This window comes from Chiloscyllium punctatum, chromosome 49 (genome assembly GCF_047496795.1).
Source record: "Chiloscyllium punctatum isolate Juve2018m chromosome 49, sChiPun1.3, whole genome shotgun sequence".
Taxonomy (NCBI): domain Eukaryota; kingdom Metazoa; phylum Chordata; class Chondrichthyes; order Orectolobiformes; family Hemiscylliidae; genus Chiloscyllium; species Chiloscyllium punctatum.
The window spans coordinates 20,786,143-20,810,150 of NC_092787.1; the positions used below are offsets into that span (position 1 = coordinate 20,786,143).

Here is a 24,008-nt window from a genome sequence, read left to right on the forward strand (position 1 = left end):
TTGTTGGGAAGGCAGCTCAAATACTTTGTGCTGCATTCTGCAGGTTATGAAAGTTAGTGTCTAGTTCCATACATTGTCAACTGATTTGGGATGAATATAACCCTGGGGTGCTGCTGGGATAAAGGGTTCACCTGAAGGTGTGTCCACCTATTTTAATGGTTTCAAGGGCACACAGCCTTTCCAGGGGTCTGCTTGATATTCCTCCCTTAATCAACATGAAAAACATGCAAAAGAAAATCCTGAAGAAGTCATGTCAGATTCGAACCATTAACTCTGTTTCTCTCTACACAAATGCTGCCAGACCTGCTGAGTTTCTTGAGCACTTTCCTTTTTTATTATGAATGAATCGGCCAAGACTGTTTTAACAACAGCTGTCATGTTCCCTCACAGACTGGGAGTGTTAGCCTTTCAAAACGCAATTCATCACTTGAAGCACAGCATGAAGTTTCTATACCACCAGCTCCTTCATAAAGGTTCCACCTTTTCACTCTAACATTAAACACCGAGATGGGAGATGTTCATGGAATAGAGGAGGGAGTGAGGACTGCAGAGGCTGGAGATCAGAGTGGAGAGTGTGGTGCTGGAAAAGAACAGCAGGTCTGGCAGCATCCGAGGATCAGGAAAATCGATGTTTCATAGGATTCCTAATGAAGGGCTTATGCCTGAAACGTCGAATCTCCTGCTCCTCAGATGCGGCCTGACCGACTGCTTTTTCAGCACCACACTCTGAACTATGGAATATCGGAACTTGGGAGTAATAAACCATTCAGCCCCTTTATCCAGCTCCTAGATTGTGGCTGATCATCTACCTCAACACTTTTCTCCCACACTGACCCTTAATGTCACTAACAATAGAAATTTATCGACCTCTAGCTTGAACATACTCAATATCTGAACTTTACATGCCTCCAGGATTAGAAAATTTCACAGATTCATGACTCTCTGCATGGAAACATTACTTTTCGAATCACTCCAAAATGGCCTGCCTCTTATTCTGAGACAGTGTCTTCTGTGTCCCTCCCAAAAGGGGAGGGGGAGCTTCCTTGCTCCATCGACCTTGCCTAACCTTTTAAGAATTTTGTAAGTTCCAATGAGGTGCCGCGCATGGGACAATGAAGTCATTGGAAAATTAATTTGTTCTTAGCGAGTTGTGAGAAGATTTGTAGTTCAGGTTGAGGTTCTGGGTGTAGGATTGCTCACTGAGCTGGAAGGTTCATTTCCAGACATTTCGTCACCCTATTAGGTAACATCTTCAGTGGGCCTGGAGGCTTTGCCTGGAGGCCCATTGAAAATATTACCTAGTATGGTGACGAAACGTCTGGAAATGAACCTTCCAGCTCAGCGAGCAAACCTACATCCAGATTCATTTGTTCCTTTGAGAGAGACCCTTTACCCTTTGTCAGGAAAGGACTGTTACTTCCACTCACCAAGATGTAATCGGCCCACTGTTTCCTTGCTGATTTCAGGGCAGCTTGCTTCAGCTTCATTATGTATTCAAATCTGGTGTGGGTCCAGTGTTTGGGACCCAACTCGTTAGGATAGGATCTGCAGGGCAGAAAAGGAAATGTTAAATACAAGAAACAACAATTGGGTTTTAACAACATGCTCACACTCAGTTAATAAAACAGTGGGACACAAGCAAAGGTTGAATATGTCTTGTCTCCTGGATGACCCTTTGCTCTCTTTCCTAAATAAGAACTTACAATGTAACAGAATTAGGCCATTGAGCCCACTGAGTCTCTCTGTCCTTCAATGAGTGACAGGAACGTATACCATCTACAAGATGCACTGCAGCAACTTACCACAGCTTCTTTAACAGAACCTTCCAAATCATTGACCCTTAACCTCCATGAGGTCCAAGGGCAGATACAGGGGAATATGACTAACTTGCTAGTTCCCCTCCCAGCCACATACCGTCCTGACTTGGAAATATATCACTGGAACTGAATGAACATCCTGGGTCAACTCACCAACAACTTCTCAAGGGATTGACAATAAATTCTGGTCTGGCCAGCAATGTCGATATCCCCTGAACAAATGTACACATTAACCAAAATCTAAGTCATATCTGGCTCTACTTTTTGGCAGATGTGGAAATTAAATGCTCTTCATAAATCTGAACTCATCTAAAACTTTGTCACCTATACACCAAACTTCTGTTCACCTATTACAGTGTAGATCAACATGGAGAACCTGACCCAGCATTGCAGCTCTTGAAAACTCTTATCCTGGTTTTTCAAATCCCTCCCTGACCTCATCCACAAACTCCCCACGCCCCCCCCCCCCCCCTTCACATCTCTGCAGAGGTAATGAGTGTGGAGCAGAAGACTTGCAGCCTTTCAAATCTGCTCTGCCATTCTTTAAGATCTTAGCTGCTCTGTTTCAAATTTCACGTTCTCACCTACCCCCCGATGACTTTTGATTCCCCAGATTAGAAAGGAACCTACCTACCTCCCCCTTTAAAATATTCAATGATCCTGTCTCCACCACTTCGTGAGACAGAGTTCCAAAGTTGTACAACACTCAGAAAAGAATTCTCCTCGTTTCAGTCCGAAAAGGATGACCCTTATTGTAATACAATGGAGAAAGTGAGGACTGCAGATGCTGGAGGTCAGAGCTGAAAAATGTGTTGCTGGAAAAGCGCAGCAGGTCAGGCAGCATCCAAGGAGCAGGAGAATCGACATTTCGGGCATGAGCCTTTCTTCAGGAATGTAATACAGTGCCCCAATATTCTGGATTCTGTCACACATTCACCTTGTCAAGATCATTCAGGATCTGATACACTCAATCAAATCATCCCTCCCCCTTCTAAACTCGAGTGGAAACAAGATCAGCCTGTCCAAGTGTTCCTCATTTCAGGTGTCAATCTGATAAACTATCTCCAATATATTTACGTCCCTCCTTAGATAAAGGGAACAAAATTGCACACATTATTTGAGATGTGTTTTTAACAATGCCCTGTATAACTGAAGCATAACATTCTTACTTTTATGTTCAATTCTTGTCAAATTAAAAGGTAACTGTCTGTGTGGAGTTTGCACATTCTCCCCGTGTCTGTGTGGGTTTCCTTCGGGTGCTCCAGTTTCCTCTCACAGTCCAAAGATGTGCAGGTTAGGTGAATTGGCCATGTTAAGTTGTCCGTAGTGTCCAAGTATGTGTAGGCTAGGTGGGTTTGCCATGGGGAATACAGGGTTACAGGGTAGTGGGGGAAAGGGATCTGAGTGAGATGCTCTTCAGAGGGTTGGTATGGACTCAATGGACTGAATGGCCTGCTTATGGTCTTATTAGTCACTCATCCATTGAGACACCTACATCCTTCTACACCTCAGATTTCTGCAGTTGTTCTCTGTTTAAGAAATACCATTTTTTCCTGACAAAGTGAACAACTTCACATTTTCCCATGTTATACTCCATCTGCCATGCATTCAATGTATCTATTCCATCTCCAAACTATTTATACCCTCAACACATTCTTCCTATCTATCTTCATGTTGTCTGCAAACTTAGCTATCATGCCTTCATTTAGTGTCACAGAGGTATACAGCATGGAAACAGGCCATTCGGTCCAACTCATTCATGTTGACCAGGTTTCCTAAACTGAACTAGCCCCATTTGCCTGCATTTGGCCCAAAATCCTCTAAACTTTTCTTATTCATGTATCTGTCCAAATGTTTTCTAAATGTTGTAATTGTACTGTCTTTACACAGAGAGTTGTGAATGCATGGATTGAATTGCCAGCAGTGATGGTGGAAGCAGAGTCATTCGGGGACATTTAAGTGACTGCTGGACATGCACATGAATTGAAGGGGGCATAAGTTAAGTTATTTTAGTTTACATGAGGATTAATCCTCGGCACAACATCGTAGGCCAAAGGGCCTGTTCTGTGCTGTACTTTTCTATGTTCTATGTACCAGCCTCTATCACTTCCTCTGGCAGCTCGTTCCATACACACACCACCCTCTGTGTGAAAAAGTTGCTCTTCCCTCATTTAAAACAGAGATGAGGAGGAATTTCTTTTCTCAGAGGGGAGTGAATGAGTGGAATTCTTTACAACAGAGCACCATAGGGGCTGTGTCATTTGAAGTATATTCAAGATGGAGATAGACAGATTTTTAATCAGTCAGGGGAGTTAAGGGTTATGGAGTAAAGACAGGAAAGTGGAGTTGAGGATTATCAGGTCAGCCATGATCGCAATGAATGGCACAGAAGACTCGATGGGCAGAATGGCCAACCTCTGCTCCCATGTCTTATGGTCTTATTTAACCCAGGCTGACATTTCAGTTCAGTACTAAGCGGGGGCAAACAGAAAAAGAAGGGAAAGTAAAATGACAAAGTGGGTGAAATGAGGAACTTGGAGAGGAGTAGGAGAGAGGAGAACACAGAGACATGCCTTCAGTATACAGGCTGTCTCCTCGGCTCCATCTCTATCCAACTGTCTCCAGTGATTATGTCCCTGGCTTCAGTTTCTCGCTCCCCACCCAGTCTTGGTTAGTATGGCAGCAGAGATTACCAGGAATCAGTGCTGCGGCCTTCCGCTGATCAGGGGAAGGGGGTTGAAGGAGTCAGGGCTCCGAGGTGTCATTTGAAAGTGACTCGAGTGCCGGCAATGGCCCCATGTTGCAAATCCAGTTCTCCCGTTGTACGTGGGAGGGCAGTGGGTGAACGGAATCGGGTGCTGGAAGAACGCTGGCATCCTTATCGAGACAGCAGGAACACAAGGTGGTGCAAACCATAATCACAGCAAGGGAGGGGGAGGGAAGGAGATGGAGAGAGAATGAATAGAGGTAGGAAAAGGTGTAGGGGATGAAGAGGTGTAAGGAAATGGGGAAAGATGATTCACAGTATGGGCGGCATGGTGGCACAGTGGTTAGCACTGCTGCCTCACAGCGCCAGAGACCCGGGTTCAATTCCCGCCCCAGGCGACTGACTGTGTGGAGTTTGCACGTTCTCCCCGTGTCTGCGTGGGTTTCCTCCAGGTGCTCCGGTTTCCTCCCACACTCCAAAGATGTGCAGGTCAGGTGAATTGGCCATGCTAAATTGCCCGTAGTGTTAGGTAAGGGGTAGATGTAGGGGTATGGGTGGGTTGCGCTTCAGCGGGGCGGTGTGGACTTGTTGGGCTGAAGGGCCTGTTTCCACACTGTAAGTAATCTAATCTAATCTAATCTAAAAACAATCAAGAGAGCGACTAAAAAGAGAGACGAAGGATAGCGAGGGAAAAAAGGATGAGAGAGGAGCTCACTTTGAATGCAAAGGTACACAGGCTATGGGCCAAGTGCTGGAGAAATTGGGAATAGAATAGTCTGGTGGCTGCAGAGTGGTGCATACATGGGCTATATGGTTTCCCTCTGTACAACACATCTCTACCAAGCAATGCTTATGATCCTCAGTGGGTGGGGTTATAAGAAAGAGAGAAAGGGACAACAAATGAGAGACAGATGTCGAGAAAACCAACAAGACATCTGCAGAGAACAGAAAGAGAATGAGAAATACAGACGCAGAGGCAAAATGAGGGGGTGGGGGGGGAAGAGACACTGTGGTACCAGCCAACTTTGGATGTTTTTTAATTCCCTCTGCTCTTTTGAACTGTTAGCTGTCTGATGTCTTTGTTTAACTCAACAAAAGTAAACATTAATGTTTAGAACATATTTTCCAGAGCCCTGTGGCTAATGGATAATTAGAAGACAAATTAAAACAGTCACAACACCAATTTCCCCACTGCCTCACACTCCCGCCCCCACCCTCTCCAATTGACTGGGATTGCATCAGCCCTGTATCTACAGGGCACTGCCATTCAGATCCAGGGACTAGGCAGAGCCACTGAATACCAATAAACGATGGAAGGTGGAACAGTTCTACAGCTGTTCCCAATAATACTGCCCATGGCAATCGTGAAGAGTCCACACTTGGATGCACCAGGCAATTATAAACACTGTCAAAACCCACTTCCAGTGTCTCACTTCAAACGCTGCAGATGTGGGAAGTAATCAGAAATTGGTGGAATAAGTCCAAACTTAGGAATTTTGGAGGCAAACATGATGATTATGAGCAGGAGAATGAAAGTAAATCATATCGGCTTCACGAGCTGCCCTTTGAAGTCACAGGCAGACAGCCTGGAAACAGAACCTTCGGTCCAACTAGCCCACACTCCCGAATTAAACTAGCCCCACCTGCCAGCATATGGTCTATATTCCTCCAAACCTTTCTTATCCATGAACTTATCCAAATGTCTTTTAAACATTGTAACTGTACCTGAACCCATCACTACTTCTGGCAATTCACTCCACTTGCCAACCACTCTGTGTAAAAAATGTTGCCCCTTGTATCCTTTTTAAATCTTTCTCCCCTTACTTTAAAAATATGCTCCCTCATTTTGAACTCCCCCAGTCTAAAGGAAAAGGTCTTTGTTATTCACTTATCTGCAGTCCTTGTGATTTTATAAATCTCTGAGGTGATCACCCTTCAACCTCCTACACTCCACTGAAGAAAAGGTCCCAGCCTATCCTTATAACCTAAACCCTCCAGTCCCAGCACCATCCTGGGAAATCTCTTCTGAACCCTCTCCAGTTTAATAAAATCCTTCCTATAGCAGGGGGGCCAGGACTGCACACAATACTCCAGAAAAAGCCTCACCAACGTCCTGTACAACCTCAACATGACATCCCAACTCCAATACTCAAAGGTCTCAGCAATGAAGACAAACATGCTAAACTCCTTCTTAACCACTCTGCCTACCTGTGGCATAAAATTTAAAGTATTATGCCTATTCAACCGAATGCAAGGTTCTGTAATGCAGGCTGGTGAGGGGCATTCCCTCTCTGTCTCACTCACACACACCAGGTGCCAGGGTCAAATCAGGTACTCCGTATGGCACAAAGCACACAGTGCCGCACTTGCTAATGGGATACAGCTCTGTGTCACACTGAATATCATGATGGAACATGCCACTACACTGAGCATTCAACTGCAGAAAGCCATTCGAGTCAATACTTAGCCACACAGAACAATGTGCTCACAAATGGGTCACTGCAGAAATTGAGAGCAAGTGGACCTGTGAGAGGGTAAGGATAACGGGTGAATACAGAAATCTGTGTGGGATATGATGTGAGCACCAGAGACCTCAGTGAAACTTGACAGGTCTCCAAAGAGAATATGGGAGCTGAAGGTAAGGGAAGGATTGATAAGTTTTCCCTGATGCAGGCGATGTTGTAGGACTCGATACGGTCAGCGTCAGGTGTAGGGACCGATACGGTCAGTGTGAAGGTGTAGGGACCGATACGGTCAGTGTCAGCTGTAGGGACCGATACGGTCAGTGTCAGGTGTAGGGACCGATACGGTCAGTGTGAAGGTGTAGGGACCGATACGGTCAGTGTGAAGGTGTAGGGACCGATACGGTCAGTGTGAAGGTGTAGGGACCGATACGGTCAATGTGAAGGTGTAGGGACCGATACGGTCAGTGTCAGGTGTAGGGACCGATACGGTCAGTGTGAAGGTGTAGGGACCGATACGGTCAGTGTGAAGGTGTAGGGACCGATACGGTCAGTGTGAAGGTGTAGGGACCGATACGGTCAGTGTGAAGGTGTAGGGACCGATACGGTCAGTGTGAAGGTGTACGGACCGATACGGTCAGTGTCAGGTGTAGGGACCGATACGGTCAGTGTGAAGGTGTAGGGACCGATACGGTCAGTGTCAGGTGTAGGGACCGATACGGTCAGTATGAAGGTGTAGGGACCGATACGGTCAATGTGAAGGTGTAGGGACCGATACGGTCAGTGTCAGGTGTAGGGACCGATACGGTCAGTGTGAAGGTGTAGGGACCGATACGGTCAGTGTCAGGTGTAGAGACCGATACGGTCAGTGTGAAGGTGTAGGGACCGATACAGTCAGTGTGAAGGTGTAGGGACCGATACAGTCAGTGTGAAGGTGTAGGGACCGATACGGTCAGTGTGAAGGTGTAGGGACCGATACGGTCAGTGTGAAGGTGTAGGGACCGATACGGTCAGTGTCAGGTGTAGGGACCGATACGGTCAGTGTCAGGTGTAGGGACCGATACGGTCAGTGTGAAGGTGTAGGGACCGATACAGTCAGTGTGAAGGTGTAGGGACCGATACAGTCAGTGTGAAGGTGTAGGGACCGATACGGTCAGTGTGAAGGTGTAGGGACCGATATGGTCAGTGTCAGGTGTAGGGACCGATACGGTCAGTGTCAGGTGTAGGGACCGATACGGTCAGTGTGAAGGTGTAGGGACCGATACGGTCAGTGTCAGGTGTAAGGACCGATACGGTCAGTGTGAAGGTGTAGGGACCGATACGGTCAGTGTCAGGTGTAGGGACCGATACGGTCAGTGTCGGGTGTAGGGACCGATACGGTCAGTGTCGGGTGTAGGGACCGATACGGTCAGTGTGAAGGTGTAGGGACCGAGACGGTCAGTGTGAAGGTGTAGGGACCGATACGGTCAGTGTGAAGGTGTAGGGACCGATACGGTCAGTGTGAAGGTGTAGGGACCGAGACGGTCAGTGTGAAGGTGTAGGGACCGAGACGGTCAGTGTGAAGGTGTAGGGACCAAGACGGTCAGTGTGAAGGTGTAGAGACCGATATGGTCAGTGTCAGCTGTAGGGACCGAGACGGTCAGTGTCAGGTGTAGGGACCGATACGGTCAGTGTCGGGTGTAAGGACCGAGACGGTCAGTGTCAGGTGTCGGGACCGATACGGTCAGTGTCGGGTGTAGGGACCGATACGGTCAGTGTGAAGGTGTCTGCTGCTTTCCGTCCTGTTTTAGTGGAAACTTGCTCATCAACATACTGGGTCAGAGTTCAAGAAAAAACCCAATTATTTTTCACTGTAAAAGTAAATTAAATCAGGGACAGAACGGCTATGCATGTGGGTACATTTTTATTGTTGTCTGTAAACAACAGGTGTCCATTACCTTTCTTGTCAAGCCTCCTAAACATTTTACATCTGTGCTCTGTGAGCATTGTGTCTGGTACAACAGAAGGTGAGGAATGCTCTAATTAGAAGTTGGTGTAATGTCTATAGGGCACTATTAGAAATAAACTGTTTCTAGGCTTTAAGTTAAACAATGAGATTCACAGAGCAGACCTTAGTACAACCCCCCAATATCAACTTATCCCATCCCTCTTAAAGTGCCTGACCATTGCCTATCACCCAACAATACTCACCATCCTAATCTAGGCTGAACTGACCCTAATCCAATGCAACCAGAACCCCACCCAACCCTAATACCACCCTACACTAATTCAACCCAAGTCAAACTATGCTCCAAATTATCCCAACTAAACCTGCCCAACCCAATCCTGAGTTGACCCTACTCAACCCAACCCCATCCCTGATTTGAAGATGCCGGTGTTGGACTGGGGTGTACAAAGTTAAAAATCACACAATGCCAGGCTATAATCCAACAGGTTTAATTGGAAACACTAGCTTTTGGAGTGTTGGTCCTTCACCAGGTGGTTGTGGAGTGCACAATTGTAAGACACAGAATTTATAGCAAAAGTTTACAGTGTGATGTAACTGAAATTATACATTGAATTATACATACAACCCTGTCACGACAGGTGGTGCAAGACATGTCAGATTGTGGACATAGATACCACTATTACCCATGGGGACACCTCCCACCTTGTACATGGCAGGTACTCATGTGACTCAGCCAACGTTGTCTATCTTACACATTGCAGGCAAGGATGCCCGGAGGCATGGTACATTGGGGAAACCGAGCAAAGGCTACGACAACGGATGAATGGGCACCTCACAACAATCAACAGACAGGAGGGTTCCCTCCCAGTTGGGGAACACTTCAGCGGTCCAGGACATTCGACCTCGGGCCTTTGGGTGACCTACCTCCTAGGTGGACTTTGGCACAGGCAGCAGCGAAAAGTGGCCGAGCAGAGGCTGATAGTTAAGTTCAGTACCTGCAGGCAGGGCCTCAACCGGGACCTTGGGTTCATGTCACATTACAGGTGATCACCATTGCACTATACACAGACACAGATACTCCTACACACACACACACACACACACACACACACACACACACAAACCCACATGCACACATACACATATACGTTTGTGGGGTGAATTTGTACTTGCAGAGTTACATTGTACTTTACTCAAAAACTGCATGAATCCATGTCAGACACTGTTAACTCACTTTTTAGATTAGAATCAGTCTAAACATTATGACACAGACAACAGAACACAGGGGCTAATAACTTCAACATCTCAACATCTTATCTGAGCTGACACCAACTATTACAGTTATCCTGAGAATGTAACTTTTAAAACAAGTTTTGTGATTTACAAATGAAAGAAGTGAAACTATCATGGTCACTCTTACAGATGAGAGACATAACAAACAATCAAGGTATTTTTCAATGTATAATTTCAGTTACATCACACTGTAAACTTTTGCTGTAAATTCTGTGTCTTACAATTGTGGACTCCACTACCACCTGATGAAGGAGCAGCGCTCCGAAAGCTAGTGCTTCCAATTAAACCTGTTGGACTATAACCCCACTCCAACCTTACTCAATCCTAATCCAGCCCTACACAACACAACCTTATCTATCCCAATTCTACCACAATCCAACTAAACCCAAACCCAACTCAATTCAATCTAACCCAATCTAAACCATCCCACTTAACCTAATTCCATTCCAACTCAACCCACACAACTCTACCCTGATCCAATCCAACTCTGACCCTTCCCAACTCAATTCAATTCAATCCAAACTGACCCAACTCAACTCCACCCTCCCTTACAGTGATTTAAACCACTTGAAAGATCAGTATTGCTCTTGGTAACTAGCTTAGTTACTTGAGTGTGCGGTACTGACACACAGTAGCACGATAAATAATGCAATTTAAGAATTTCTTCACTAAACTGCACTGACTTCTGCAGACTTTATTACATAACAAATTAAGAAAAACAATTAGACACTATGGTATCAATAGTTTCCAACAATGACAGTTCTGAAAAGTACTACCACTCATATTAAAATCAACGCAATCTGTTAAATACAGTGTAAAATTACACATCATTTTCAAAGAAAAACTGTTAGTTGGAAAAAGACAACAGGAAGGACTAGTCATGGACTATTCCCACTACACTCACTGGGAACAATGACATTCCTCATACAGCCAGTTAGTTGACATGTTGCAGGGCCAGCTAAATGAGTTGAATGGAGATTATGTTGGGGAGCAAGGAAGACAGAGATTATACAACGCAGCTAAGAAGATAGTTGGAAACAATGTATGAATGGGCACCAGGAAATGTACAGAAGTACTTAAGCAGCCATTCTGAGAATTTGTGACTTTAATTCCAACAGTCCTGACTGAAAATACACAAGAGGATTCAGAACAATTATATTAGAGCAAGCAGTACAGTCTGCAGGAGAATGAACATGAGATTCCAAAAATGGAGCCAGTTGGTCTGAGGTTACACCAGGACCATTACTGGGCACGTGTGAAGTTACATAAGTACAGTCACTGCACAAGTGTGAAATTCTACAGGGGTAATTAGTGAGCAAATGTGAAATTACACAAGGGCAGTTAGAGAGCAAATGCGAGGTTACACAAATGTTAGCCACAAAAGGATAGTAAGTGAGCAGGTATGAGATTACACGTGAGCAATAAGCAAACAGGTTTACAGAGGAGTAACTAAACTGCCAAAGTGTTCGGTTACACAGGGGAAGCTGGTGAATTCATTAGTGTGAAGTTTCACTGGGAATTGGCATCAATTGAGAAATTTCTCAGAAATGAGTACATGCTACAAATGGAACTTTGGACATTCCTGAACACAAGAGAAGCTTTTGCACATATCCTGGTGTAGTGCATAAATAGACCAGACAACCCAAGCTACCAATGGCAATCTTTATCTTCCACATGCACAGTGAACTTAATCTCACTTGTCCTTTTCTTTTTAAGGTTAGATTCCCTACAGTGTGGGGACAGGCCCTTCGGCCCTACCCTCCAAAGAGTCACCCATCCAGACCCAATTCCCTCTGCACCTAGCACTATGGGCAATTTAGTATGGCCAATTCATCTGACCTGCACATCTTTGTGACTGTGGGAGGCAAACCAGAGCAAACCCACGCAGACACGGGGAGAATGTGCAAACTCCACACAGACAGTCGCCCGAGGCTGGAATCCAACCTGGGACCCTGGTGCTGTGAGGCAGCAGTGCTAACCACTGTGCCGCTGCTGTTCCTACACACTTTTATTCACCTTTTCTTCAACTATCCACCAACCCAACTTCTCCATCTTGAAAAGATCTCTCTCAATCACTGACTCTGGCAGTGCATCTACATCCTTGCGTACAAATGTTTTGCCTCTACTTAGTCCCAAATCTCTGAGATCGTTGAGAAATGTGTCTAGAATGATAAAAAGTGGGAAACACTTTGATAAAATGCCTGTGTAATATCTATAGGGCACAGAAATATGCAGACTGCTTCTGTCCAGACATTACAGAACACATGGAAAACATTAACATCCTGTCTGTTTTCAGGCTTTAACAACATCCCAATATTTGTGAGCCGTCTCCTGCACAAAATAACCGGGAATGGGAATGGGAGTGATGCCCAGACCATAGTGAGTTCGTCAATCAATGTCGGGACACAAGAACCAAGTCCACCAGGGTTCCTGCTCTAAACTTTAGGATAGTTAAACCTTGGTGGAAAGTATGGACATCTCAATGTTCTGTGAGGATTGCACTCAGTCTGTGATGCCCGCCCCCCCCACCACCCCCCCACAGCTGACTAACCCTATCACCAATCACTATTGAGGCCCAGTGTATTCACATAGTTGGAACATTAGGATATACTAAGGCATCCAGGGGCTTGGGAAAGTTGGGGGAGGGGTGAGTTCATTAATCAGATTACTCTGTGTATTGACTTGTTAACATAACTTTTCTCTATTTTTTATTCATGCATGAGATGTGGTTATCTCCAACTGGGTCTGCATTTAATACCCATCCCTAATTGCCCAGATGGAAGTTAATTCAAGTCAACCATAGCACTCTGGATCAGGAGTCACATAGAGGCCAGACCCACGCAAGGATTGAAAGCCTTCCTTCCCTAAAAGGCATTAGTAAATAAACAAAATTCACTCTATGAATAAAATTGCATTTTATAATATATTGTCCTTTGAATTACTGATATTAATATGTTGGTGGTGGTTACAGTTCACTCAGGGAGCCAGAGTTGCCGTGGTAACACTCTTACAGGCATGTAGCTGTCCAGAACAACACACATTGATGATGGAGACTTCAAGGTTCCTTCCATCATGTCACTGATTAACAATCTCTCCTGATCTTATTGCCTACATTGATATGTGTTAGAAGGGTTTACCAGTTGATAATTAACCTGCTTGGTCATGCTATTGGTGCATCTTCCTTGGCCATCAAGTCCTGGGGTGGGAATGGAGCTTAGAATTTCTGGCTTAGATAGAATAGAATCCTCCTCTGTGTGGAAGCAGGCCATTCAGCCCATACCAACGCTCCGAAAAGCATCCCTCTCATCCCCACCTTCCTACCCTGTAACCCTGCATTTCCCATAGCTAACCCACTTCGCCTGCACATCCCTGGCCACTACAGGCAATTTAGCACGGCCAATCCACCCTAACCTGCACATCTTTGGGCTGTGGGAGGAATCCGGAGAGAACCCACACAGACACAGGGAGAATGTGCAAACTCCAAACAGACAGCTGCCCGAGGATGGAATTGAACTTGGGTCCCTGATGCTGTGAGGCAGCAGCGCTAACCACTGAGCCACCGTGGCACCCCTGTAACCACTGAGCCACCGTGCCAACCCGACAACCACTGAGCTACTGTGTTGCCAGTAAGTGTTGACACTTATCCAAAGCACCACAGGACCTCCCATCCAGTGTTATAAATGACCTCATGCATAGTCGTGGTCAGTGGTGTGGCAGAAATGGATGAGTCATCCAGAGACCCAGGCCATTACACTGGTGTCATGGTCACCCAGTTATAGGAAGGATATTATTAAGCTCGAGAGGGTTCAGAAGAGACTTACCAGGATGTTGCCAGGTATGGAAGGTTTGAGTTATAAAGAAAGGCTGGATAGTCCAGGAGTTTTACCGCTGGAGCGTAGGGAGTTGAGAGGTGACTTCGTGTAAAATAATGAGAGGTATAGATGGAGATAAAGGCAGGTGTCCTTTCCATAGGATTGAGGATTTCAAGACAAGGGGAGGGAGGGGGGGGGCTCATTTTTAAGGTGAGAAGAGAGAGATTTAAAAAACAGACATAAGGGGCAAATTTGTTTTCCACAGAGGGTGGTTTGAGTGTGGAATGAACTTCCTGAGGATTTGTGAATGCAGGTACAGTTACAACATTTAAAAGACATTTGGATAAGTACATGAATAGGAAAGGTTTGGAGGGATATGGGCCAGGAGCAGGCAGGTGGGAATAGTTTAGTTTGGAATTACGGTCGGCATAGACTGGTTGGGCCGAAGGGTCTGTTTCCGTGCTGTATGACTCGATGTCCTTGAAGCCTACCACAGCAACAGTTGGAGCTTGAATCAATGACTAAATCAGAGATATAAAGCTAGTCCCATGAATCTATTGTTTTTTTAAAAATAATCTGCTTCCCTACTGCCCTTTATGCCCAGAGTTGCTTCTTAACTGCCCCCTACAATATGGCATAGGTAGCAGAACCTAATCTTACCTGTGACAGCCACATCCCAAAAATAAATAAACTAAGTCAGCAGTAACAAAAAAGTACAGCTCCAGGCAAATTGATGAGGATGAGGTAGCATGGGGAAGCTACAGGTAAGGAGAATAAATCCCCCTGTCTACAGTCAACTACCAGAGAAGGAAAGCAACATAAGGGAAAGTTGTAAAAGTGAGTAACTTAATCAGAGATAACCATGATACAACCATTTGACTGCGTTTCTGATGTGAATTTAAAACAGGCCATTATGTCAGGTATATAAACTTTGTAAACTGAACACTGTAAAACAAACATTTGCGTATGGGGAATTACAGTCTGCACATAGCCACTAAATTTCAGCAGGAGGTAGACTGCTTTCATTAATGGGCTGCTTGTAACTAGATACTAATCAGATCAAGTTGACTTGGCGATACGCCTCGTGTGGTACAAATGACAAAGATTACTCCCTACACATTCTCCTATTATAGGTCTTTAAAATGTGATATTGCACACTGCTTCTGAGAGCTTTATTTCCATAGATGCATTCCTATTCACAGACTTTCACGGGGCGGGGTGGGGGTGGGAGTGATCTCACCACAAGTGCAATCTTGCACATCCCTCCCAAGCCCCAGTGTACTGCAGCCAACTGAGACACTCCTGTCACGTAATGCATCAGAGCCTAGGCTCAAACAGTGGGCACTTGGACTGTACTACGTCATCCTTCACTGTCACTGTTCACTACATACATAAAAGGTATAAATGTCCAGCTACAAGGGATCCTACGGCAACTAGAAAGCCTGACGTGGCAGAATCTTTGGCCACTTTCTGATCTTTAACGCTCACTTGGCTAAAGCAAAGCTGCAACTCTGTTGTGGTGTCAGCTGTGGCTCAGTGGGTAATGCTCTCACTCTGAGTCAGAAGGTTATGAATTCCAGTCCCCCCCCCAGAGATTTCAGTCTTAATTAAGGCTGGGCCAATAAAGTGTGGAGCTAGAAAAAGCACAGCAGGTCGAGCAGCATCAGAGGAGCAGGGGAGTCGGCGTTTCAGGTTGGGACCTTTCATCACCATGCTGAGGGAGTGCGACACTTTCAGACTAGGATGCTAAGCTGAGGCTTTGCCTTCACCCTCAGGTGGATGTGAAAGATCCCAGGCATTATTTGGAGGACGAGCTGAGGAAATCTCCCATAGAGTCTCAGGCAAAATGTATCCCTGAACTAACACCACGAAAGACGATGATCTGCTCCCAATCCCGTTACTGATTTGAAACTCAGTTTCTGTTGTAATGCAACATAGTGCTCATGAAAATTGTTTCCCTGGTTATTGAATTAGAGTTATAGAGGTGTATCAGCATGGAAATAGACCCTTCGGTCAAACCTGTCCATGCCGAACAGACATCCCAACCCAATCTAGTCCCACCTGCCAGCACCTGGCCCATATCCCTCCAAACCCTTCCTATTCATATACCCATCCAGATGCCTTTTAAATGTTGCAATTGTACCAGCCTCCCCCACTTCCTCTGGCAGTTCACTCCATACGCAGTCCACCCTCTGCATGATAAAGTTGCCCTTTAGGTCCCTTTTATATCTTTCCCCTCTCACCCTAACCTATGTCCTCTAGTTCTGGACTCCCCCACCCCAGGGAAAAGACTTTGTCCATTTATCCTATCCGTGCTCCTCATAATTTTATGAATCTCTATAAGGTCACCCTTCAGCCTCCGATGCTCCAGGGAAAACAGCCCCAGCCTATTCAACCTCTTCCTATAGCTCAAATCCTCCAACCCTGGCAACATCCTTGTAAATCTTTTCTGAACCCTTTCAAGTTTACAGTATCCTTCCGATAGGAAGGAGACCAGGATTGCAGGCAATATTCCAAAAGTGTCTTGTACAGCCTCAACATGACCTCCCGACTCCTATACTCAATTCTCTGACCAATAACGGAAAGCATACCAAACTCCTTCTTCACTGTCCTATCTACCTGTGACTCTACTTTCAAGGAGCTATGAACCTGCACTCCAAGGTTACCATTAAGTCCTGCTAAGATTTGCTTTCCCAAAATGCAGCACCTCACATTTATCATAGTTAAACTCCATCTGCCACTCCTCAGCCCATTGGTCGATTGAGAATTAATATTGTCTATTCAACACTAAAGCAACCTCCATTTATATTGTGCCTTTAATGTGCTTAAATTTCTGAAAACGCCATACAGAAGCATTATCAATGAGATTCTGACAGAGGCACATCAGTCCAGTTAACCAAAAGCTTTACTAAAGAGGTAGATGTGAAGGGGCATTTTAAGGGAGGGGTGGAGAGGCTGGATAGAAAGGATTTCAGCACTTAGGGCTCAGTCATCTGAAAGGCCACTTATACTGGAGCGATCAAAACTGGGCATGACTGAGAGACGGAAAGACACCCTTGTCCCTAATAAAACGAATGGGGGAATTGACACACTGAGAAAAGCATTTGCCTCCAGAATGACAATGTGCTTGGGTGGACTTGAAGCCTTGCAGTTGAATACATTTCATTTACATTTGATTGCACAGGTTCAGACAGAAGGAAACAGAGAATGAATCCGACATAATACACCTCAGACTTTCCCGCCACTTGAAATATTTGTGCTTGTTTCACGAAAGACAGACCAACTTCCTGCAACCGTCCAGACTGTCGCAATGGTGGAATCCAAACCCACAGGTGACAGGAGCAATCAGAGAGGAAATAGTTCCTTTGTAGAATGACAGATAAATCTCATAAGTCAGCCCAAGCTACTCATTCCCATGGAGGTTCATTTAGCACCAGATGGTTTTCATTAAGAATTCAACATCTTACCACAGACCTGCACAAAAGGAACACGAGAGAACTGCCAGCAAAATTAATGCAGTTTCCAGATGTGCAAGCTTTCTAACAGTCCCTCTGATTCAGCGTTCAATGTTTGTTTAATGAAAGCCGTCAATCTTTGAGATTGTAAGATCCAGGCTTCAGCTATATTACAGGACAAGTCAAATCCTCAACCATAACAATGCCCTATCTAACCCATTCCCTCAGTACAAACCATCCACAATCCAGGTTCCGACAATTACAGTACCATCACTAAATCTTTCAGGAACATGCAACAGCGATCCTTATGAGCTTCACTTATCCTTCTTCTCCACTTCGAAACTGAAACGCTCTGGAGCACAGGGGTCATATCGCGACTGTGTCTGGAGCAGGCAGGCAGGAAGAAACTTTTTTTTCCTTCCTTCTTCTTTTACAGGATTTGGAGATCACTGGTAGGGGCCAGCATCAGTGTCCCATCTGTAACTGCCCTCGAACTGACAGCTTGCTGAACCATTTCATAGAAAGTCACAGACAGGACCCTAAATGTAGTGGGTTAGTGAACAGGCTTGGTTTTTATCACCACTACCGAGAGTAGCTCTACCAGATTTATTCACTGAATTTTAAACTCCATCAGCTGACATACCGGGGATTCGAACCCATGCCCCTCAACAGTAGGTGTTGGGATCTGTAATTCAGTGACGTTACCCTGGACGGCACAGTGGTTATTACTGCTGCCTGACTGTACCATAGACTGGGTTCAATTCCACCCTTGGGTGACTGTCTGTGTGGAGTTTGCACATTCGCCCCGTGTCTGAGTGGATTTCCTCCCACAACCCAAAGATGTGCTGGTTCAGTGGATCGGCCGTGCTAAATTGTCTGTGATGAGGCAAAAGTGAGGACTGCAGATAGAGTGGTGCTGGAAAAGCACAGCAGATCAGGCAGCATCCGAGGAGCCCATCCTGATGAGGGGCTTTTGCCCGAAACATCAATTTTCCTGCTTGTCAGGTGCTGCCTGATCTGCTGTGCTTTTCCAGCACCACTCTAATCTAGAAATTGTCTATGATGTCCATGCTCGTGCAGGTTAGGTAGACTAGTTGTAGGAAATATAGGGATAGGGTAGGGGGCTCGGTCTGGGTGGGATGCTCTTTGCTGTGGACTTGGTGGGCCAAATAGCCTGCCTCCACATTGTTGGAATTCTATGATTCCCCTATGGCACGATCACCCCCATGAACATACCCATGAAGGCTGAAGGATAAAATTATCCATTCGTTGGCTTCCTAGGGCCTCTGTAGGCTGGCAACTAGCAACCAGAAGGTGAGTTACTTGCAGCAGGATTCCGAACCTCTGAGCTGATCTGGTCACCACAGCTTTTACATGGCTAGTCCCTACATTACAACAGGAAATATATTTCAAAACCTGGCTATGAGGCATTGTGGAACATCCCAAAGGTGCACAAGTTGCAGTATAAATGCAAGTCCTTTAACCCATTGTGGGCTTTGGAAGAGGACAAAAGGTAAATTGTCGATATTGCAAAAAGAAGACAAAACATTTATACAAGAATTTGTGTTGTAACTAACAGCAGCGGCTGCAGCAGAGACAGCAATATGTGAAAGTCACTGATTGCCACTGCTAACTAAAATAGAGAATCAGAGATTCATTCAGCCTTTAAATTATGACACAATTTACCGTAAGTACTGACTTCAATTAATTATACTATAATTTACAGTGATACAGGGTCCTCTTAGGAGTCCTGAGTCAATTGCACTTTAACTGCTCGCTGGGACAACTCATTCCGTTCAGGGAGCTGTGTGGAGAGGAGGTGTAGATACTCACACTGGCTCATCCAAAGGGCGCCACTCCACGTAATGGTAAAACCTCTGCACACTGGTGAGCCACTCTCGCAGGATAGCGGTCGTGTTGTCGATATTGTGATCCGTTGCTGCCCTGAACAAACAGACATAAAACCTGAGTGCAGAAATGTACATCACTGTGTATCTCACACACTGCTCGCAGGCCATAACTGGCTGCAGAATGTCTGCTGTATTGCCCTTTCATTACCACCACCTGAACTGGGGAAGGGCAAGTCACAACAGAGACCTAAATATTTGATCAAGTATCCTTTAAGGCAGGAATCTTTCCAATTTTAACCTATCTAGTCTAAAGATGACTCCAGGTCCAGCACTGATATTTTCAATCAACCCTTTCAGAGATGTACCTGACACTAATCCAAGGGCAAGTGGGACTTGCATTGAGAGTGTGGTGCTGGAAAAGCACAGCAGGTCAGGCAGCATCCAAGGAGCAGGAGGATTGACCTTTGAGGTATAAGGTCTTCACCAGGATTCCTGATGAGTGGCTTATGCCTGAAACGTCGATTCTCCTGCTCCTCGGATGCTGCCTGGCCGGCTGTGCTTTTCCAGCACCACACTCTCGACTCTGATCTCCAGCATCTGCAGTCCTCACTTTCTCACAGGTGGGTCTTGAACCCAGGACTCTGCAATCAGAAGTAGGGACACTAGCACTGCACCACAAGAGCCCTGTGACTCCATATCAGTGTGGCTGACTCAAAGCAGTTGAAGGCCCACACCCTCCAAGATATTGTCATTCCTCGGGGGACTGATGTGGACTTGATGGGCCAAATGGCCTGCTTCCACATTGTAGGGATTCTACAGTTTTATTACTAGCCTCTTGCACACCCTCAATTTTAACTGCTCGCACTGTCTTAATCTCATTTTAGATTAGACTCCCTACAGTGTGGAAACAGGCCCTTCAGCCCAACCAGTCCACACCGACCCTCCGAAGAGTAACCCACCCAGACCCATTTCTCTCTGAATGATGCACCTAACACTACGGGCAATTTAGCGTGGCCAATTCACCTGACCTGCACATCTTTGGACTGTGGGAGGAAACCGGAGCACCCGGAGGAAACCCACGCAGACACGGGGAGAATGTGCAAACTCCACACAGACAGTCACCCGAGGCTGAAATTGAACCTGGGATCCTGGTGCTGTGAGGCAGCAGTGCTAACCACTGTGCCACCGTGCCACCCCCATCTTCGGGAACTCCCCCTGTTAGGCTCTTTCACTCTCTCCTCTCATTTAAAACCTTCTACTAACATCACCTAGTGGTCCCCTGTACCAGAGGAGTCACGTTTAGGTTTATTGTCACATGTACTTAAGTACAGGAGTACTGTGAAAAGTTTTCAATGTTGCTTCACATGGAGTTGCTGGGAGTCTGGGTGGGGTGCTCTTTTGGGGGGGGGGGGTTCAGTGTGGACTCAAAGGGCCGAGTGGCCTGCTTTCACATTGTAGGGATTCTATGATTCTAAATGCTGGTTCGGCCAGTGACACCCAAGTCCCATGAACGAATTTTTTTAAAAGTTCAATTATTGTTCCTGTTAAGGGCTATGGAGATGTTTTACTATGTCAAAGGCACTATATAAATGCAGGTTGTTGATGCGACGTACCTAGCCACACAGTCGAATTAAACCTATTGAAATGAAACGGGGCAGCCCATCAACCCAACATCACCTTTTCTTGGTAAGCAGGGGACGGTCAATCAGATGGAGTTTGGAGTTGGTAGGGTATTGGAATTTAGTAATCACTGGTTCAAATCCTGCCTGGTGGAATTAAATTCAATTGATTAAAACACAGTCTGGGTTTGAAAAAGTAATATTGGTCAGAGTGATCATAAAACTAGTGTCACCTTGCCCTGCTCGAGCCTCCACACGACTTCAGACCCACGGTAATGCAGCTGCCTGTGAAATGCCTGAGCAAGGCCTTAAGTTCAAGGTCAATGAGGAATGGACACACCCCCAAAACACAACTCTTACAAACTGGACGCAAGAGAATATTAGTTTGTCGGGGGTGGAACGTTGTATTTCCAGTCTATGAGCTATTTAGCTCAAATGTGAAAACTACATCAACTTCCACCATCGTTAAAATAAAATGGTTTTTTTTCTAAAATGGGTGTCTCTGTACAAACACAGAAGGTCATCCTGCAATAGTTAGTTCCCAAGTAAAACTGGCATTTAAATCACTCAACAGCCACAATCCAGACTGCGTAAGGTATCTCCTGAACATTACAGACTTACACTTGGCTGCTGCCTCTGTGCTGCAAACAGAAACACTTTACTGAGACTCCGAGTTTAGGGAAATGTATATTATTCAAAACTGTGGCTCCATCTCATGCCAAATGTTGTACAGTCCCAAAACTCTGGAGTGTTCTTGTTACAACTTTCACGTGTAGAGTCAGAATGAGCTCCACCTGTACCTCTCTCGCCAATGATTTGGTTCACACCACATTCCCCTGTAAGTTGGCAGCTCTTGGTCTTTGGGGGGCGGGGCAGGGGGTGATGTCCCACCACCTGCTCATTGTGTAGGTAAGGTCACTGGACAATGACCAGGAGCATAGGCTCTGACTGATCTCTGCCCCTCCCTAACTCAGGCTCACTGAGGGTTAACCCCCACTCACCTCCCTGCCAGAACCACGCTCATTTGAGACTGGATCAGTCAGAAATATACTCATTGGAGTTTAGAAGGGATAAGGGAGGGGATCTCTTCGAAACTTACAAAATTCTAACAAGGTAAACGCACAGAGGAGGTTCGCGATGACTGGGGACTCCAGAACCAGGGGTCATATTCGAAGGATAAGTGAGAGCGAGACATGGAGAAATTCCTTCGCCCAGACACTGGAGAGCCTGCGGAAAGCACTCTAGGAAGGAAGAAGGATGGATGTAGTTGATTAAATTCTCCCACGGGATATGGGCGTTGCTGGCCCTTTATTTCCAGTTCCTAAAGAGCCTCTTCAATGCAAAGAGGAGGAAGCAGGAAACAAGGTTGGGGATGATCAGCCATGAATGGAGATGCAGCTTCGAAGGGCCGAATGGCTTCCTCCAGCTGCTGTAGTCTACGTACACACATGGGCTGAGGTCAGGAGTCAGAGAATAGAATCATGGAATCCCTAGTGAGAGCAAGGGGATGATATATGTACACACACATATACACACACACACACACATACATGCACAAACACACACATGTACACACACACACACACAGAGGAGCTTTTAGTTTTAAAAGTGGTATTAATGAGGTATACCATTCCTTCACTAACAATCCTTGTGAAGTTAAGGTGGAGCTGAACTGAGGGGGCCAAACATTCCAGGATAACAGGCAAAAAGAACAGAGTTTGCAAACAGGGAAGTGGATCCAAGTATTTTCCAAACTCAAAATAACTTTGTCGAATCCCTGCAGTGTGGCCATTTGGCCCACTGAGTTAACACTGACCCTCCAAAGAGTATCCCATCCAGAATCAACCCCGCCCGCCCCAAGCCAACCCTGCATTTCCCATGGCCAACCCACCAAAAGCTGCACATCCCTGTACACCGTGAGCAATTTAACACTGCGGAAAGAGGCCATTCGGCCCTGCAGTGAGCAACCCACCCAGATCCACCACTATCCCGCATTTTCCCCATGGCCGATCCGTCCAAGCCGCACATCTTTAGACTGTGGGAGGTACCCGACACAGGCAGACTGCACCCGGGATCGAACCCGGGTCCCGGGGCAGCAGCGCTAACCACAGAGTGCCCCCCCCAGCCGGATTGAGGAAGGTTCAGTTACCAGATGGAGATCCTGTGCTTGGGGTAGTCCAGCCGCTCTATGGCCCCCAGGTAGTAAGGCAGGGTGTGAGCCGTGTTCCGGGCGATGATCGCGATCAGCACGGTGGGGCTCTGCAGCGGCGACTCGCCGGGCTGCCGCTCCTCGGAAAAGTAGGCGCTAGCTGAAGGCAGCCGCCCCAGGCTGAGGCAGAGAGACAGCAGCGTGCACGCAGCCCCTGCCATCGCCTTCAACAACAACAACAACAACAGCAGCAGCAGCAGCGTGGTGGTTGTGGTGGTGGAGGAGGCGGTGTTGCAGTCAGTCACACAACACTGACTGACTTCCCCACCCCAGACAGCACCAGAGACGCGTCAGCAACTCGGTCTGGGCAGGGTCTCGGAGAATAGGATCCACAGACAGACACAGAGAGAGAGAAAGAAAGGGTTTGAAAAGTTTCCAAGGCGTTCCTGCACTGGCGGAGTTGGCACCCGCTAGAACATGAGAAAACTTTTAAAAACATGACTGGAGGCTAAAATGTGTGGCAGTGTTGGGGGGGGGGTGGGGGAAGGAAAATTATTGTTGAATGGAAACAAATTTTACAGACAGGGCGGGTGGATTTTATGACTTGTGTTTCAAAATGCAGTCTGTTTTGTGTCAAAGTTGAAGGCCGGACTGTTCAACATTTTTAAAAATCAGAAACTGATAACAGGGAGATAATTAACACCCTCCCCCGGGGGTTTTATTAGATTAGATTCCCTACAGTGTGGAAACAGGCCCTTCGACCCAACCAGTCTACACCGACCTTCCAAAGAGTAACCCACCCAATCCTATATCCCTCTGACTAATGTACCTAACACTGTGAGCAATTTAGCATGGCCAATTCACCTGACCTGCATATCTTGGGGGGGGGGGGGGGG

General features: G+C 46.2%; 1 protein-coding gene across 2 annotated transcripts in view; it reads right to left on the reverse strand.

Moving 5' to 3' along the window:
- cercam (cerebral endothelial cell adhesion molecule) overlaps positions 1 to 23,516 on the reverse strand; it is a 118,511-nt gene extending 94,995 nt beyond the window's left edge. Inside the window, exons 1-3 of one of the 2 annotated variants that reach the window (XM_072565788.1) lie at positions 23,113 to 23,512; positions 19,328 to 19,438; positions 1,428 to 1,545 (exon numbers count right to left, since the gene is read on the reverse strand). In XM_072565788.1, coding sequence (XP_072421889.1) covers positions 1,428 to 1,545; positions 19,328 to 19,438; positions 23,113 to 23,333 — 450 coding nt within the window. In that variant the 5' untranslated portion in view covers positions 23,334 to 23,512. Of the gene's footprint in view, positions 1 to 1,427; positions 1,546 to 19,327; positions 19,439 to 23,112 lie in introns of both variants that reach the window. The other variant, XM_072565789.1, reaches the window with a different exon arrangement.
- Between the last annotated feature and the right edge of the window lie 492 nt (positions 23,517 to 24,008).